The sequence below is a fragment of the Helianthus annuus genome, chromosome 8 (assembly GCF_002127325.2).
Source record: "Helianthus annuus cultivar XRQ/B chromosome 8, HanXRQr2.0-SUNRISE, whole genome shotgun sequence".
Classification (NCBI taxonomy): domain Eukaryota; kingdom Viridiplantae; phylum Streptophyta; class Magnoliopsida; order Asterales; family Asteraceae; genus Helianthus; species Helianthus annuus.
In genome coordinates this window covers 60136963-60157294 of record NC_035440.2, presented here as the reverse complement: position 1 = coordinate 60157294, position 20332 = coordinate 60136963, and the positions used below count along the sequence as shown (strand labels likewise).

At 38.2% G+C, this 20332-nt stretch overlaps 1 protein-coding gene across 1 annotated transcript; it reads left to right on the top strand.

Moving 5' to 3' along the window:
• The first annotated feature begins 6022 nt into the window (after positions 1 to 6022).
• LOC110870088 lies at positions 6023 to 19285 on the top strand. Its single transcript, XM_022119287.1, has 3 exons — positions 6023 to 6207; positions 17203 to 17804; positions 17907 to 19285. The coding sequence occupies exons 1-3, from the start codon at positions 6023 to 6025 to the stop codon at positions 19283 to 19285; spliced, it is 2166 nt and encodes a 721-aa protein (XP_021974979.1).
• The last annotated feature ends 1047 nt before the right edge of the window (positions 19286 to 20332 follow it).

Genomic DNA, 20332 nt, shown 5'->3' with positions numbered 1-20332 from the left:
TCTCTTCTGTTCTTAGATTTGTATCTGATGAATTCGTTTTGCAAGACTTGTCATTCTTTGGAAAGCAAGACGATTTATCAGAACTGTTGTTTGGTTTTCCTGATATACCCGAGGACAAAATCCTTTCGAGATATTCTCTTGCTTTCTTCCTCTTCTTCCTCAGTCTGTCTTTTTGCCCCTGTGAAAGCTTTACTTTCTTATCTTGAACTTTCTGTTCTTGAACTTTTGGTTCTTGAACTTTCTGTTCTTTGGGCTTGACACTGACTGGTTTCTTTGCCATTTTCTGAGATTCAGCCCTCGATCTACCCTTTGATCTCATTGGGCAATCTCTGGCAATGTGACCTTTGATTTGGCAGTTATAGCATCTTCTCATCTCATAACTCCAACTCTGGCAGTTAACAGCAATGTGTCCTTTCACACCACAAGTGTAACACACTCTGTTATCGTACCATTTACCACTTTCACACCAAATACTTAGATCATAACATTGTTTGGCTCTGTGGAAATCATCATTCCTCCTGAAAACTGGATTTGGCTTTGAAGCACTGTGGTCAAACCTGTGCCACTGATTACCAACTATTTTTGAGTTTTGATTTTTCATTTTTTGTGGTTTTTGATTGCGATTGGATGATTGATCTGATGAACTTTTATTTTCTTTTTGTACAATTTTCACATTTTTCTCTTTTTGTTTTTGTTTTGCATTCTTTTCCAAAGGTTTCTGCTTTAAACATTCACCCCTTTCTGTAGAATGCAAATTAGTTTTCTGAAACTTTTCTTTTAATTTCAAAAATAATTTATTTTTCTCAAATTTTTCATTTTCATCATCAGATTTGTCATCGCAATCCTCAATTTTGACTTTGTCAAAATTTGTGACATTGTCACTTATTGGAACAGAATTGATCAGTTTTGGACAAGGATGATTCAGAAATTCTGATGAGGTCACAAAACCTTTCAATTTCTTTTCAAGCTCATCAATTTTAGCTCTTGAATTCTCAGCTTCATTTTCAAGCTGAGATATTCTTTCAAAATGAGACTTGATTGACTTTTCATTTTCAATCTTAATGTTTTCAAGAACAGACTTTTCATTGTCCAAAACTTTTATCTATTCTTGAAATTTTGATTATTTGCTTTCAAATTTTTGTTTTCAAGCTTTATCCAGAAATCTTCATTTTCTGAAGATTTCTTTTTGTTTTCAAACTCTTTTTCTTTCTCTTTCAAAACCTTGTTTTCTAATGTCAAACTGTTCAAGTCACTTAACAGTTTAACATTTTCAGATTTTAGCTTCTCACAATTTCCTTGCAAAATAAGAATCTGTTTATCATCAGATTGCTTCTCATCTTTCAACTTCTTGACTTCCAATGTCAAACTTTCCGCATCCTTCAAGAGTTTGCCATTTTCAGTCACAAGTTTATCACATTTAGAGCACACTGATTCAGAACTTGAGGATCCAATCTTCACAGGTTCTTCATTCTTTTGAACTTGCTCTGTCTCCATCTTGTATGTTCCTGCACAAAAGAGTTTAACGAAATCAAAAGGATTCATACTTTCATCGATATAATATTTCTTTTTAATATCATATTTCAAAATACTCTTTGTTGCAAGACACACACGAATTCTTTTATCTATTTCAGCAATTACATCCAATTCCATTTTTTGTAAATTCTTTTCCATTTCATTCATCAATTCCTTCTTTTTCTTATATTCCTTACGAAACTCTGCATTAACCTCATTGAAGAACTGTTTTGGATAAAGTTCTTGGAAAAAATCCTTCCTTTTTAGTTCAATCAAGAATTCATCCCATTTAGCAGGTAATGCATCTGCCAATTTCGAAATTTGTTCATCTTTTGATATTCTAATATCTTTTTTCCTCAATTTGTCTATTAAAATTTCAAACCGTCTTTCCAACTCATCCAATGTTTCATCCTTTTGACACATGAAATGTTCAAAACTTTTAACCCATATATCCACATCTACATTTCTATAACTACTATCCACAGTTCTCATATACCAACTATTTAAACTTTCAAGATAATCATTTTCTTTTTCATCAAACATTTCTGCCATATTTCACACCAACTTCAACAAATTTCACACAAATGATCACAAACACACTTCAAGCGAAATAACAACTTGAAACAAAATAAACTGATTTCGCTTGGAATGTTCCAAGCAAAATTAGATTTCAAGCGAGATAATGTTTTGAAGCGGAATCAGACACAATGTTTCAAGCGAAATCAAATAATATTTCAAGCGGAATCCCAACTCAAGCGGAATCAGTCACCAATTCAAGCGGAATCAAGTGACTTTCAAGCGGAATCTCCTATTTCGCTTGAAATTACTTCAGGTTTCGAGCGGAATCAAAAATTTTCAAGCGGTATACCTTATTTCGCTTGAAATTACCACTATATTTCAAGCGGAATCAAAACACTCGTTCAAGCGGAATCAGGTATTCAGTCCATTTTTAGCAGTTTTAGGCCGAATTTTGATCTCAAACTTTCAAGGGTTTGTTAAAACTGTATTTTACACATTATATGTAAAAATCAGTCCATTTTAACCATGAAAACTTGATTTAATGTGAAAAGAAGGTGTAGAATACAGAAATTTCCAGCGAAAACGAGCTAAACAGTAAGAACTCTTCCTCCTGAGCTCTGATACCACATGTAGGATCATGTAGCGACCTAATGAGTCGATCAGAAGAGTGCTCAGACAGAATCAGAGGCGGAATTCATTGATTCTGTCTTTGTTTAGCTTGAATTCACTATTAACTGTCTCGTTTATTGATCTGGAAGCAATTTACAGCACGTAGACACTTCGACGGAGCTTCGCCGTCGGAAACATGAACGTTACAACTGATTTCGCTCGGAAGGATATATATAGGCATGTGATTCCGCTTGAACATGCTCAAGCGGAATCACATCTCAAGCGGAATCACAATCACATCTCAATATCTTGATTTCGCTTGAAATGAATTGCTTGATTTCGCTTGAAATGACTCTGTGCCATTTCAAGCGGAATTACCTATTATATCCCATTTCTCTTTTTTTGTGCACTATACACTCAGTTCTAATCTAAGACTCGAACGAAGATGAAGTCGACAGACAACTGCACCAACAAGATCGTTCGAAGATCTGAACATATTCGCAATAAAAAGGATTAAAAGATGGTTTCCTCACTTTCTTTCAACTCTTTTACACTCAATGCACTCAAAACCGATAGAATCGGACCTTGTTCTAGTCTCCTACTCATTCTTAGTGTTGTGCTAGTACAAGATCTGAATTCTACTCGCGAGACCACCGATTCCGGGTTAACCAAGAGCGGTTGTCTTGAACCGGTTAACTGGTCGAACTAGGGTGATTCCTGTTAGATCAGATCACTTGGGTCAAGACAGGGCTCTGTTGGTTAAAACGTTGTCACACCTCTCGATAAAACGACAAAACAAACAAATAACCAAGTGTGAGACGAACAGGACGACCAGGACGAGGTGCCGTCCGATCAGACTGCTGTCTGAACGGACAGTCACCCGAACGGTCGGCCAACCCAACGGCTTGCACTATGGGTCCCACACTTAACCAATTTTATATGAAGTTTAAGTATCGAACGAACTGCTAACCGATCGGACTGCCATCCGATCAGATTGCCCTTCAGATCATGAGATATTGGGACTTTAACACTTAATTGATTTTCAGCATGTTTAATGCACTAGGAATGCCACCCGATCGAACTGTCGTCCGATCAAGTGACACCTTGCTGAGAACTTGTACACACTGAAGTACCTAGCCGAACGGGTTGCCAGCCGATCGAACGACCGTCCGATCGACCGACCTGAAAGGTAAAGATACTTCAATGTTTTCAAAATGCTACAACGAAAACCTCAAAAGTCAAACCATCAGACACAAACACATCCTTTCTCAGAGGACGAAACAATCCACTCGAACGGCCATCCGATCGGACAGCCGTCCGAACGGATTGTCACCCGCACGATCAGCTGTCTGATCAGACTGCCGTCCGATCGACCAGCTGTCCGACCCATCAGCACTTGTTTCCATTTTATGCGTCTCTTATCGTTATGCTATCGTTCTGATCAGGCTAACCTTACTCTCAAGCGCTCCCTTCAATCCATCAACCGCTGTGAGTATACTCGATCCCTTTTTGCTTTATGCACTTTTGGGTGTTACATACGTTACTTATACAAAATCACAATCGAACACACTACGCAATACTTTAAACGCTAACCGTTATCGCATGTTATGCGTGACTTAATGAATGCTTGTTTGTTATGTTTACACATGGAATGTTGTCTACCTGCCTTAACGACGATAGTACTATAGTTTGGACTCAGCACCCGTTCACTCGGGGGTTGTTAAGGATAATTACTTGCATGGATTATGGTGGTAATCATGTATTGCAAACTGCCTTGGGCAGTCAACCCGCATTCATTTGTATTGTTAGGTTCTTGTCGATAACTAACATGCTTCGTTTTCCTCTGTGTACGTGCTGGTTATGCGTGAACTATTTCGAACTCTATATGCTATTATCAAACTTGTATACTCGCCTTTACACTATGTGTATTGACTTTATTTTAACGTATGTGACAGGTGTTTAGGATGCTTATCTGCTGGGAAAGCGAGGCTAGAATAAGGCTCTAGAGTCCAACAAATAGTTGTCTGTACAAATGAAATCAAGGGTCTCTAGAAGCAGATAAACAATTGCTCTATTTGAAAAATCTGAGTTGTCGGAATAGAACCATTTGCCTAGATTTTGTCTATAATAATTTGTTTACCTTTTGAGACATGGTATGCGACATGTTATTTTAAATTGTTTGGTAATGATAATTGTTATGGAAACTTCTGGACAATCTGTTTCGCTCAGTGCCATGCCCTGATGATTCCGCCATCGGTTGGGGTGTGACAGATTGGTATCAGAGCCATAACTATAGGGGATTAGGCAAGACTCGACCTAGTCTATAGTTAGGAACCAACAGACTGACTTGTGCTAACCTTTAAGAGTTTGATACAAGCTTATGTGCTATATCTCGCTATTCCCGCCTATACTACACTATCACTTCACTCGAATTTTCAAATGAAGACAAGCGATTAAGTCGAGAATAGGTGTGAAAACCGCAAACTCTCGACTAAAGCTTGCTTGATCAACCCGCATTTTTATTTACCAATGAGGGAAATTATGCCAAATTAGGAGTGAAATCCATATTTTGATGAATAATCTCCTCTATTTTATTAAAAATAAGGAAGAAGTTGTTAAGCCAGGGGTGAAACCCTAACCTTGACGACTTGTTCTTGATTTTACAACACTCTCACCAAGGCCTCGACGGACTCCAACGACCTGAACTCACGATATGACTAGAGGAATGAGTGCCGAATGCCCAAGAATCGAGGCAGAGGCCGATCCTGAAAGTCAAAATGTGCATGACAAGTCCTTGAGAATAGTCGAGTTGCTTTGGGTAGTCAATGTCTAATAGCCGCAGACGATCTACCTCTCGATTTTTACGTGTTTCGATTTTGAGCCCGCAACTGCTGACTCTGATGATTCGTTGATTTTGTGTGTTTTATATATGAAATTTGCCTGTTTATGTGTTTAAATTTTGGCAACTTATTCAATTTTGCTTTCGCTTCGATCGACACACACGACCCGCATTTCTCTTCTATCTCAAAACGTTAACAAGTCGTTACTACTATAAAGAAACACCGTACGCTATGATGCTTGCTATACTATACGCTTATACTATACTAGACGCTATGCTAAACGTGACCGCTATATACGAACGCTCGCAGACTTTGAATGATAGGTTTCTGTATTCTGACTGCTTCTGTTAGTTATGTGCTTACGTGCTTCTGTGATTCTGTGCCCTACGTGCTCATGTGCTTCCGTGCTTATGTGAATCTGTGATTATGTGCCTACGCGATTATGTGATATATGTGTTCCTAAGCTTCAGTAAGTAATAGACGTGTGAGGTGAGATACGATTATGATGTGTCTGAGACCTATGACGATGTCTGTTGCAGACAATGTCAACTGGACCGTCATTAGGATCCCGTCACCCACCACTTTCTCGCCAAGAAAAGAGAGAAAGACGCCTTGCTGCTATCATCGCTAAACAAGTAGCAAAGGCTGTGACTGATGTCTACGAGAACGTCAGCAAATCATCTGAGGAGTTACTACCAAGATTGCTTTCAGCTTCAAGCAGTTCAAGGCATGTGGTCCGAAGGAATTCACTGGTGAAGATGGCCCAACAACTATGTTCCAATGGTTCGATTCCATCGAAGTCACTCTCCGCCAGAGCGGATGTCCTGAAAATCTCCGTACCATAAACGCTACCGGTGTCTTCCAGTCCCGCGCTCTAAACTGATGGACGGCCGAGAGAAACAAACGCGGGAATGATGCAGCTTATAAGCTGACTTGGGAAGAGTTGAAAGCCATCATGATGGACGAATTCTGCCTTCCGCATGAACGCCAAAAGCTGGAGGACGAGTTCTGGAATATCAAACAGAAGGAAGGTAACAACGCTGCCCTGACTGCTCGCTTTAAGCAGCTCAGCATCATCTGCCCCGACCAAGTCAAGACTACAGACATGACGATCAAGAAGTATATTCGAGCTCTACCCGACTGTGTTGCTGATTTCGTGCACGCCGCAAAGCCAGCAACGATTGAAGAAACTTACTTGCTTGCCGCTGAAATCAATGACAAGCGGGTAAAAGCTGGTTTTTGGGATAAGCCCTCCAAGTCTCTGCATCAAGCTACCACCGCACCAAACGCTGAAACCACCATTGCTCAACCGTCAAAGTCCTCACGCCGTAGGAAGAAGAACAACCACAACAATTCCAGCAACAAGAACTGTGTTGTCACTACCGCTGCTGCTCCTCTGCAAGCCGTACCAGCTCAGCAGCAGTCCCACCACTGCCCAGCTCCAATCACTCATGCACTGCCTGCTAAGTGTGCATACACAGGCCCCCATCCGGTTTGCTTGCCTGTCGCTTCTGTGCCCACTGCAACCTGTACGGCCACTTTACTGCCAACTGCCGTACTGGTCCCCGCAACACCGCAGCACCTGCCACTGCTCATCAAGCTCTGCTCCCAGCCCCGCAAGGCCAACACGCAGCTCAGGCATCCGCGATGAACGCCCGAGTCTGCTTCGCATGTGGTGATCCCAACCACTTCGCGAACATGTGCCCGAACAGGGTTGTGAAGCAAGAGCCCCAGTAGCAACAACAACACCAACAACAGCAGCCTCAGCAGCAACAACAGCAAGTCGCATGCGCCAGAACCTTCAACATCAATGTGCGCCAAGCCCAGGCTGACAACAACATGGTCAATGGTACATTCCTTGTGAATGGTATTTATGCATCGTGTTTGTTTGATACTGGAGCCGATAATTGCTTTGTGTCGTTTGAATTCGAGAAGCTTCTTAGTCGTAAACGCTCCCAACTCTCCTCGACGTTCGATGTTGAAGTCGCCACTGGAAGAACTGTCGCCATTAACTCTGTTCTCCGTGATTGTATTCTTGAGCTCAACAATCACATCTTCCCAATCGACCTTATTCCGATGCAACTCGGAAGTTTTGACGTCATAGTAGGCATGGACTTCCTTCGTGAAAACCATGCTGAAGTTGTGTGCTTCGATAAGATGATTCGATTTTCGCTCGCGAATGGTGATTTGTTATCTGTGTACGGCGAAACTACTTCGAAAGGTCTCAAGCTCATGTCATGTATCCAAGCTAGCAAATATCTCTGCAAGGAATACAGAGCTTTCTTGGCTAACATTGTAGTAGCGGAGAAGGAAAAGAAAGGAAGGACAGAAGTAAAAGACGTTCCTGTGGTACGTGAATTTCCTGATGTGTTTCCTGATGATCTTCCTGGACTACCGCCAAGTCGTGATATCGACTTTCATATCGACCTCATTCCTGGAGCTAACCCTGTTGCCAAAGCCTCATATCGACTCGCGCTGTCCGAAATGCGTGAACTCTCAAACCAACTCCAGGAACTTCTTGAAAAAGGCTTTATTCGCCCGAGCACCTCTCTTTGGGGAGCGCCAGTCCTCTTCGTCAAAAAGAAGGATGGGTTGTTCAGGATGTGCATCGACTATCGGGAGTTGAATAACTTAACTATCAAGAACCGCTATCCCCTGCCCCGAATCGACGACCTGTTTGATCAACTGCAAGGTGCTACGTGTTTCTCGAAGATCGATCTACGCTCAGGCTATCATCAACTACGCATTCAGGAAGGAGATATACCCAAAACCGCTTTTCGCACTCGTTACGACCACTATGAGTTTGTTGTTATGCCATTTGGTTTAACCAACGCACCCGCGGTTTTCATGGATCTGATGAATCGCGTGTGTAAGCCATTTCTAGACCGTTTCATCATCATGTTCATGGACGATGTCTTGATCTATTCTAAATCGAAAGCCGAACACGCGCAACATCTACGTTTGGTTCTCGAGCTACTCCAGGGGAATCAACTCTATGCCAAGTTCTCCAAGTGTGAATTCTGGCTAGAAGAGGTTCAGTTTCTGGGTCACATCGTCAATAGTCAAGGTATTCATGTCGATCCCGCGAAGATTGAAGTAGTTAAGAGTTGGATTACGCCTAAGAACCCGTCTGAAGTCCGTTCTTTTCTCGGATTACCCCAGTGTTTTGAAAGTCAAATTCAAAGTCAAGATTGAAGTTAAGGAGGAAAAGATTGCTAATTGCAATCTGTCTCTCCTTGCTCAATTCCTGTTTTGACTTCTTTGACTTATAGTTAGTCTATTTTATGTTTTATGTTAGTTGTATTATGTGGAGTACTCAATTATAATCGCTGTAATCGAACATTATAGCTATGAATCGCTTTATGACTGTGAATAATAGGAAGTAACAATGCGATAAAGTCAATTAAACGCTAATCGAACTAATCTAATCAACATCGCGCTCGCAACTCGAAATACGCATTTTGGATATTGTTATACGTGTGTGTATGCCTTATGTGTTACTTGTGCCTGTTTACTTATGTTATGTGTGGTAATCAATCGAATCGCAATCGAAGTCAATCACAATCGAATCGCAATCGCAAAACGAATACGAAATAAGGATGTTTGTATGTTGATATAGTATGATAATTAGTGGAGAAGAGATAATGCGAGATATGAGTGGTTGGGATTAAAAGTAATTTGACTAGGAAACTCCATCGCATCGCACCGCTTGCAATCGAAATCGAAACAACAAAACTCGTCGCGCAAAACGCTCAGATCAACGACAGATCGATCAGGCGACCAGCCGATCGACCAGCCGTTCGATCGGACTGCTTTCCGATCGGACAGGCTGTCCGATCGAGCTACCCAGCCGATCGGCCAGGCCTTTCCTCTTTTGGAACTCTATAAATACCCATGTCACTTTCATTCTTTCCACTTTTGGAAATTCTCTGACCGAACAGCACGCTCTCCTCACCTTTTCTCAGATTTCTCTCAAATCCGGTAAGATCTCATCCTAAATCTTGTACTTCCTTGATCTACACACACTCCTACACCTTTCTATTTTTTGAATCTTAACTTGTAACCATGAAATCATCAAGATCCAAGGTGTTCTAGGATGACGTCATCATGTGTTCTTGAAGAACTTCATGTTTTGGCCTCAATCCACCAAGAACAACTTAGATCTAACCGATTTCCACATAAATTAACAAAGATCTTTCAAAGATCTAAACATATTCGCAATAAAAAGGATTGAAAGATGGTTTCCTCACTTTCTTTCAACTTTTTTACACTCAATGCACTCAAAACCGATAGAATCGGACCTTGTTCTAGTCTCCTACTCATTCTTAGTGTTGTGCTAGTACAAGATCTGGATTCTACTCTCGAGACCACCGATTCCGGGTTAACCAAGAGCGGTTGTCTTGAACCGATTAACTGGTCGAACTAGGGTGATTCCTGTTTGATCAGATCACTTGGGTCAAGACAGGGCTCTATTGGTTAAAACGTTGTCACACGGTCTCGATAAAACGACAAAACAAACAAATAACCAAGTGTGAGACGAACACGACGACCAGGACGAGGTGCCGTCCGATTGGACTGCTGTCCGAACGGACAGTCACCCGAACGGCCGGCCAGCCAAACGGCTTGCACTATGGGTCCCACACTTAACCAATTTTATATGAAGTTTAAGTATCGAACGAACTGCTAACCGATCGGACTGCCATCTGATCGGATTGCCCTTCGGATCATGAGATACTGGGACTTTAACACTTAATCGATTTTCAGCATGTTCAATGCACTAGGAATGCCACCCGATCGAACTGCCGTCCGATCGAGTGACACCTTGCTGAGAACTTATACTCACTGAAGTACCTAGCCGAACGGGTTGCCAGCCGATCGAACGACCGTCCGATCGACCGACCTGAAAGGTAAATATACTTCAATTTTTTCAAAATGCTACAACGAAAACCTCAAAAGTCAAACCATCAGACACAAACACATCCTTTCTCAAAGGAAGAAACAATCCACTCGAACGGCCATCCGATCGGACAGCCATCCGAACGGATTGTCACCCGCACGATCAGCTGTCTGATCGGACTGCCGTCCGATCGACCAGCTGTCTGACCCATCAGCACTTGTTTCCATTTTATGCGTCTCTTATCGTTATGCTGTCGTTCTGATCAGGCTAACCTTACTCTCAAGCGCTCCCTTCAATCCATCAACCGTTGTGAGTATACTCGATCCCTTTTTGCTTTATGCACTTTTGGGTGTTACATACGTTACTTATACAAAATCACAATCGAACACACTACGCAATACTTTAAACGCTAACCGTTATCGCATGTTATACATGACTTAATGAATGCTTTTTTGTTATGTTTACACATGGAATACTGTCTACCTGCCTTAACGACGATAGTACTATAGTTTGGACTCAGCACCCGTTCACTCGGGGGTTGTTAAGGACAATTACTTGCATGGATTACGGTGGTAATCATGTATTGCGAACTGCCTTGGGCAGTTAAGCCACAGTCATTGGTACCGATAGGTTCATGTCGATAACTAACATGCTTCATTTTCCTCTGTGTACGTGCTGGTTATGCGTAAACTATTTCGAACTCTATATGCTATTATCAAACTTGTATACTCGCCTTTAAACTATGTCTATTGACTTTATTTTAACGTATGTGACAGGTGTTTAGGATGCTTATCTGCTAGGAAAGCGAGGCTAGAATAAGGCTCTAGAGTCCAACAAATAGTTGTCTGTACAAATGAAATCAAGGGTCTCTAGAAGCAGATAAACAATTGCTCTATTTCAAAAATCTGAGTTGTTGGAATAGAACCATTTTCCTAGATTTTTTCTGTAATAATTTGTTTACCTTTTGAGACATGGTATGGGACATGTTATTTTAAATTGATTGGTAATGATAATTGTTATGGAAACTTCTGGACAATCTGTTTCGCTCAGTGCCATGCCCCGATGATTCCGCCATCGGTTGGGGTGTGACATACTTGGTACAACTACGGCGAGACGAGCTATTTCAGGAACAAGTGAACAAAGATTGTCAATGCAAATCTGACCCATGGATGAGCATTGGCTGAGTATAAGATGTTGCTGTTTTAATCTTATGCTTTTGTTTCTTTGTTTTTCTTATAATGTGAAACAATTAGTTTTGTTTATAAATAAATCGTTGATCGCAAATTCTGATATACAAGTGTGGTTACATGTGTGTATGGCATTTTCCTACAATACCTACATTAAGGAACTATGTTCTTTACAAACTACTCTTGTAATTCTCCCTTTCAACTAGTCACTCTCGATTTCCTCAAGTTCTAAAGTACCCGTTTCATTCTAAGGAACGAAGTACAGAAAATAAAGTGACATTATGAGTAATTGTGCCTTTTTGCACATCTGTGCCTTTAAATCCTTGGTTAGAAAACTAAGGTATTTTTCAATCTCATACCCATTACATTCTGATTTTTCAACATGCATAGCATATGTTTTCAAAAACAACCTTCATGATTTCAAAAACATTTTATATATAGTTTGAAAACATTTTTAATATAGTGTATTTACTTAACATATCAAATGCATGATTTCAAAACCATTGTCTATGTTTTCAAAAACAACCTCCATGATTTCAAAAGCATTGTCTATGTTTTCAAAAACAACCTTCATGATTTCAAAATGTTTCATATAGTTTGAAAACAATATTAACACAATATAATTACTTAATATATCAAGTGCATGCTTTCAAAAAGCATTACCCATGTTTTCAAAAACCTTATACATAATTTCAAAATTCATCTCGCATGATTTTTAAACATTTTATAAATATACTTATCTAGTACACCTATTTTATGATTTCAAAAGTATTATGTAAGGTTTCAAAAATATTTTTCAAAAATAACCCTATGCATGGTTTTCAAAAACATTTTGCCCACACATTGACTTAACCTTCAAATTCTGCTTCATGTGTCGCCTTAGCATATCTAGCATCTCAAATTCATGAGCATTTTTACCTCATGTTTTAACTTAAGCACGTCCAGTGCAAGGTTTCAAAACATTTTCAAATCCCAAAATCCATATGGGATCTTTTTATCTTCACAATTAAAATCCTTGTGGATGATTATCGTTCAAATCAGAGTCCTTCATTGGATTCCTTGTATGCCTTAATTCGAACATTTTGATTCCTTATAACCGAAATCGAATTTTCTTTTTAAGATCTTCCTATCCTTATAGTTAGATTCTTGGAAATATTTAAAGTGCCAATCAAAATCCACGGATTGGATATCTGGTGTGCTTTAAATACTTGTGCACAATTAACAAAACAAATTAACAAAATGATAACAATTTGAAGATTAAGTTAAACAATTTTGTGATTTCATGTTTATGCATTTTATGTTTTCTTTTGTGGTTTTATTTCATTATCCAAATCCTCGTAGAATCTTCCATATCTTCATATGAGTGATTCACAGTAGGATATCCAAAGGTACTACCTTAAATCCTTAATGGGCTTCTACATAATCGTTAAGACCCTTGGATTATATAGTGCCATTCCATGATTCGAAAAGAGACCCTCTGAGTAGTCTTGTCAGAAAGATCGATTCAGGACCTGGTTAAGAATGACATGTGATACTATAGCTGAAAAGACTCCTTGGTGGTCCATTTAAAGAAATCATTTATTGGTTTCAAGGATCCTATGGTGGTCTAGTCACTCATCACAAGTTTGTTCATTTGGTTTTCCTCTACACATTATAAAAAGCACTGAGCAGACTATGCAAGGAATTACGTAATTATGGACGCGTACATAATTATGAAATTCAGTGCACAGGAGCCCAGTAAGATTTATTATGTGTAAGAACCGATAGTGGCAATAATAACGAAACATGAACAATGTAATGGAGGTACGGTGGACGCACCAATAACGCTTTATATACTTGTATATAAGTGTCCTTCTAACATTGCAAGCATGATGTTATTTAAAATTACTAGAAGTTCAAGACTCTAACGAGTGTTGTTTGATCTTTTCGACTTCATGTTTCAAACTCTCACAAGTTTCCTCTAAATAAATTTCGGGACGAAATTTCCTAAAGTAGGGGAGACTGTGACACCTGTGTCACTTCAACCATCAAACAAATACCAAACCAATGAAATATTGTATTTCATACTTGGTATTTGTAAAAATATGTGTATCATTTGCAAATATCAATTCTTGTTCGATTTCGGGCTTTAAATCGCTTTCTGGAAGGTTATACGCGCATTGATGCGTAAATATAACTAGTTTAATGCAACAAACACCCCGGAACAGTGACATAGGCTTAAAATACCTTAAATAACCTTTATATAACTTAGAAATAAGTTTTGGAAGGTTTGGTGTGCCGAAATCAAGTATATTCGCTTACAGGGACTAAATTCGACAAACTATGAAAGTATGCCATTCGTACTGTAACGGACATTCTGGAACATGACCATAAGTTAAACATACCCTAAATATCCTTTACATAGCTTAGAAATAGGCTTTGAGGGGTTCGGTATGCTAAAATAAACTTTTTGGTCATTCAGGGACTAAAAGCGTCAAAAAGTGCATAAGTTTGCATTTTCGCGCATATCTTACGTTCTGAATACATCCGGACATCCAAAAATTTATGTAATCATTAAAATATTTTAATTTAGTGATTGGCTTGATAAAAATTCATTCGTCGCGTAATTTGGATCGTTTTTCGCGTTCGTGCGCATTTCGTCGTAATTAAGCGAATATCGCGATCGTATGACCAAACGAACCGACATCTGGCTTATTTTTGAGCATGTTTCATGTCCACTATGTTTATGAATCATTGTAGGGCCTTAAAGTTGGCTTAACGGGCCTTAAGTGGGTCAAAATGAGGCTATTACACATGCAGGGACTGAAACTGTATTTAATGAAACTGTTTGCTGAACTCTGAAGCCCAAGCGGGCCGCGTAGACTTCTATTGGGACTTACGCGGGCCGCGAGCTACCATCTGACCTGCAAAAAAGCTTTGTTTAATCAGCAGCTGGGTTTTTATGAGTTGCCAATGGTTTTGAACAATACTATGGGCTATTTTGGGCTCCCATGGTATTACAAATCAGTGGGCACGAGGTGTACGATTGAGATTAAAGCTTGGGAATCGAGGAATGATCTTAACGGTTCCACAAAAACTATAAATACCCCTCCATGTTTCACCCAAAACTCACACCTTTGATCTGATTGCTCTCTAAGTTGGGGTTCTAATACTCCATACCTGAGAATAATCGGGTCAAACTTCCGTTCTTGGACCTTTTGTAAGTCTTCTTTCGTTCTTTTATGCATTTTTAGCTTAAAAGTCAAACTGTGCATTGACCAGTTTATGGTCAATGCGAAGTTCGTTTGAACTTCATAACGTGAGCGTAATCACGATGGTTATAGTCCCTAGTGAATATACCTACTGATTACCACGTTATTTAGGCATAGTGGCGAGTCGTAGTTTCGGCCAGAATGCGTATTCTTGCGTATTCTGTAACCAAACTACTTTTAGGTATCAAGACCCTTTGTTTTGATACCAAACCTGTTTTCAAACCTCGTTAAACATGTTTTAACATGTTTAGCTCGTCACTTTTAGATTTGTGCTTATATAGGGTCGTAAGGTAAGCGATCTAATCAATCGCTTATACTTTCGAACCCGACCTGCTTGGTCGATCATTAGGATCCGACCAAACACATTAGGTGACCATAGTTGTATAGGGAATAACCTTTCGAGGTTATACCTTATGGTCACGATGTTTAGTTAGTTGTATGATAGGTAGTATATATGCCTTAGGAAAATTACCAAAATACCCTTTTTACGCCAAAATTCATTTTAAGCATATGTAACATAAATTTTAACATCTAAACTGATTAGGAAACTATATTAGACATGTTAAGGCATATTTTACTTGTCATAGGACTAGTTAAGCGGTCCGAACGCGTTTTACGCAAACGACGCGTTAAAGTAGCATTAGCTACCTAAACGAGTCATAATGGGTAGTAAGCACTTAGGATAGGTTTCGTTTTAGAATGTAGGCTTTGTTAAACCATATTACATGAGTCCCTATACTCATTTGGTTTACGAAACCACATTTTACCCGATCTTCCGATTTAGGTCCGTTTATTTACATAGTTACCTATATTAGGTGCCGTTTGATTCCGTGATCCCTCTAGCTTTGCTTGGGTGTTATTCAAGACTTCTAAGCACACTCAAGTGAGTACATAGTTCCCCTCTTTTACTGTTTTCAAACGTTTTGGGGTGAAACACGTGTGCCTACTTGCTACTTTCGTGTTTTCCATGTTTTCATATCATATACTTGCTATGTTCATTAGTACACTATTAGTACATGATTTCATTTCTTTTGCTATGTATGTTTACTTAGCATGCTAGCACATTGCTTTACATTCATTTCTTTTGCTATGTATGTTTACTTAGCATGCTAGCACATTGTTTTACATTACATTTTATGCTATGTATGTCCATCTAGTGCATACTTAGTACATTGTTTTACATTACATTTCCTGTGCATATGTTCACTTAGCATATGGACACTTTGTTTTACATTTCTGCCTTGTATGTTCACTTAGCATACTAGGTACATTGTTTTCACAAAACATGCTTACATTTGGTATAACATTTGGTTTGTCTAACGAGACTAATACATTCATTAACACCGATCATGCCGCTCGGAAGTAGGTAGTGGTACCATAGGACTTGACAACTCCCGTTCCTGAAATCCTAGGTTTGTTTGGATGAAAGGAATGACCGAATCCGAAAACATTTTTGATAACCTTTACTCTAAGGTTATCCTACAGTCTCAAGGCTTGGATGTAGACGTTTAACATTACCGCATAGATGTTTGTATCAGTAAAGCATGCATTATTTTACAAACATAACTTTTGATTATAATTTATCAAATGTATTGTTTTGTACATTTCTTTCTTATAGGGTTGAGTAAATGCTTTTAATCAATAATTGCTTTTATTCACTATACATTACATTTGGTTATACATGAACATTTTTACGTTGATGGTTTGTTTTGGAGAGTGATTTAAATAACGAGGCGTTTGTAATATGATAAAAGCATGGTGGATAGTGGATACGCCACTGGTACTTTCTATATATAAGTGCTTTTATGGTATTACATATTGTAGCGTTATTTAAACCATTTCAAGTTAGACATAATACATTTTTACACTTATATCATATTTTCATGAAACATTGTTTTACAAACAACATATTTTATACAAACTCATTTTTACTTGGTTATTCATTTCATTTTGCATTATTATTTTGTATCATCTGTTTTCTTATCGATTTTTATATGATTTATAAAACAAAAACATTTTACAAGGTTCATGACTACTTTTGTTAAAACATTATTTTAAACTTATAAGTCATGAATCCTAAATCAATAAAACCTATGTATCTCACAGGCATTTTTATGCTGACGTACCTATTTTCACATGTGTTTTAGGAAATGATGCATAGGATTAATCAAGATACACTTAGGCGGACTTGGGCCTTAGTGACAATAAAAGATGCAAGACTAGTTAATTATGTTATGCTCATTTGTTGTTAAGACATTGTAACTTCTGTTAATCAATAAAACAAAACTTCAATTTCCATGTGTTATGAAACAATGATTCTGTTACAACACTCCCCGATGATTCCGCCGCGATTTGTTGTTTTACGCGGTCGGGGTGTGACATTATAGATCTCCAGCTGTTGAAGTATTACCTTTTCATTGTGAAGATGGTCAGAGTATTGTGTATAACGATCATGATAATTTGTGTGATATTGTTACTGATCCAACTGTGAAAATTACAATGTTCACACAGTGGATGAATTGTAATAAAGTCGATGAATTTGCCAGGACATTGAGGTATGTTCAGTTTCCAGGATATTATATATGGAATGCTAAAAATCGCAAATGGAATCGAAGAAAGCATCCGTATGGATCAATTGGGAGGATACATTATGTCCCACCATCACTTGGTGATTGTTATTACCTAAGGATTTTACTGAATCATATTAAGGGACCAACCTGTTTTGAAGATATAAAAACAGTTGATGGGCAGGTTTTTCAAACATTTAAAGATGCATGTTTTGCACGGGGACTATTAGATGATGATAAAGAATATGTTAATGCTGTCAAAGAAGCTAGCACATGGTCAACCGGAGATTTCTTGAGGACTTTTTTTGTAATGTTGTTGCTGTCAAATTCGATATCTCGTCCTGGTGTTTTTTGGTCAGAAACGAAGTCCCTGTTATGTGAAGACATTCTGTATCAGCAACGAAAGATAACTGGTATTGCAGGTAATGTGATTATTTTATTAAAGTTATATACAACTACATTAAAATTATGTAATAGCTCTGTTATTGGGAAAAAACTAATACTTTGTTCAACATTTGTTTTAGATTTGGATCTTCAACAAGAAGAACTTGAAAATATCTGTCTATCTGAAATTGAAAAGTTGCTACTTATCAATGGAAGTACAGTGAAAATTTTTGATGATATGCCAAGTGTTCTGGATAATTATGTTTCATCGTCGAACAATCGATTGATGATGAAAGAATTATCGTATGACAGACTAGCTCTTCAAAGGGAACATGATGGTTATGTAAAGTGTTTAATTGCCAAACAGAAAAGGATATATAAAATTGTTATGGAAGCGATTGAAAAAGGTGATGGAAGTGTGTTTTTTGTATATGGTTATGGTGGAACTGGAAAGACGTTTCTTTGGAAGACATTCTCAGCTGCATTACGATCAAAAGGTGTAGTTGTATTGAATGTTGCATCCAGTGGAATTGCTTCACTTTTGCTGGATGGTGGTAGAACTGCTCATTCAAGGTTTGTAATTCCAATCAACATTAATGAGAATTCAATATGTTCGATAGAGCCTAATACTGAGTTAGGTGATTTAGTTAAAAGAGCAACATTGATTATTTGGGATGAAGCACCTATGACTCACAAGCATTGTTTCGAGGCTCTTGATAGAGCAATGAGAGACACATCACGTTCCAGTCAACCGAACATGCACTCCAAGCCGTTTGGGGGAAAGGTCATTCTATTTGGTGATGATTTTAGACAAATTCTTCCGGTCATCCCTAAAGGTACCAGAATAATGATAGTCAATGCTTCTTTGAATTCTTTTTATATATGGCGGCACTATCAAGTACTAAAGCTAACTGAGAATATTAGATTAAGAGTTGGTTGTCAGGAAGCAGATTTGAAAGAAATAAAGGAATTTGGAGAATGGATTTTAGAGCTTAGTGATGGTCTGCTTGGTGAAGAAAATGATGGTGAGATTGATATTGAAATACCACATGATTTACTTATTCATGATCAAGTCAATCCTATTTCTTCTCTCATTTCATTTATATATCCGGACATGAATAAGTTTTTGTGGGATTTAACGTATTTCCAGCAAAGAGCGATTCTTGCTCCACCTAATGAAGTAGTGGATTCAATAAATAAAGAGTTGTTAGAGAGTCTGCCCGGTGAAGAAAAGGTTTATTTTAGTTCAGATAGTTTATGCCAATCGGAGGAAGAATCAGAGTTTAATATGGCATTGTTTCCTCCTGATGTGTTAAACAATCTTCGTTTATCTGGTTTACCTAACCATAAATTAGTACTGAAACTTGGTGCTCCAGTGATGTTACTCAGAAACATTGATCAGGCAAATGGATTGTGTAATGGTACACGTTTACAAGTCACGAAGCTCGGAAAAGTTGTGATTGAAGCAAAAATTATCACAGGGACTAATATAGGTCATCATACTTTATTTCAAGACTGAAGATGACACGTTCTGATAAAAGAATACCAGTGAAGATTTCTCGAAGACAATTCCCACTTTCACTGTTTTTTGCTATGGCAATGAATAAAAGTCAAGGACAATCATTGGAGCGTGTTGGTTTATATCTTCCACGTCTAGTGTTTAGTCATGGCCAGCTCTATGTTGCTGTATCTAGAGTAAAAAGTAGGAAAGGGTTGAAAATTTTGATTTGTGATAAAGAGAAACGAGTCTGTACAACCACTACTAATGTGGTTTACAAAGAAGTTTTACAAAATCTATGATGATACTAAACATCTGTCAACCTGGAAAAGTCTGTTGGGTATAATGGAGGAACTGTTGTTAGGAAATGTTTGTTGGAAAGCAATACAACTTTTTGAAAGCATCTGATACTTGCTCTGCATTAAGACTATCCTGAGAACACATGTTGTGAAAATGTTTATATCTGGCGTTGTAGTAACAAGTTTGCAGCTCTCATTTTTAAGGAGAGTACTAAATTCTTTGTTAATAACATTATTCTCTTAACATCTGTTTACTAACTTTTGTAATTTCTGTTGACTGACCTTTTTAACATGGGTTGCCTAACATCTGATAGTTACTATCTATCCATCTGGCAAGCTCTGTTGGAGATAATTGATGACGGTTCTTAGGAAAGTCTGTTGGAAAGCAACAGAAGTTTTTAACAGTTAATAGACAACAGTGGTTTGCTATCAACATAATGGAATTGTTGTTGAATAAACCTATTGATCATTAATTTATATCAATTTTGTAAGTCTGCACTAATTATTTTTTACTCTCTGTCAATATGTGTCATGCATGGTTTTCTAAGAAATGACCCGTGTTTGCACACGGGTCTTACCGCTAGTACTATATAATAAAAGAAACCAATTGGGGGACACATGTTATTCATTGGAGCCATCTAATTTTTCTCTCCTACTTAATTATAGATAATTAATATTAATTAAAAGATAATTATAAAATTAAATTTAATATAAATTTAAACAATTTGTATGGGAGATAATATAATATATTGAAATATTTATTAGATTT

What these genes read in the sequence shown, in the direction of transcription:
- LOC110870088 (XM_022119287.1), top strand. Translation starts at nt 6,023, where the DNA reads ATGTCAACTGGACCGTCATTAGGATCCCGTCACCCACCACTTTCTCGC. An exon ending in TCAGCTTCAAGCAGTTCAAG is followed by an intron (nt 6,208 to 17,202) that starts GCATGTGGTCCG and finishes GTGACATTATAG; the next exon opens with ATCTCCAGCTGTTGAAGTAT. An exon ending in AAAGATAACTGGTATTGCAG is followed by an intron (nt 17,805 to 17,906) that starts GTAATGTGATTA and finishes CATTTGTTTTAG; the next exon opens with ATTTGGATCTTCAACAAGAA.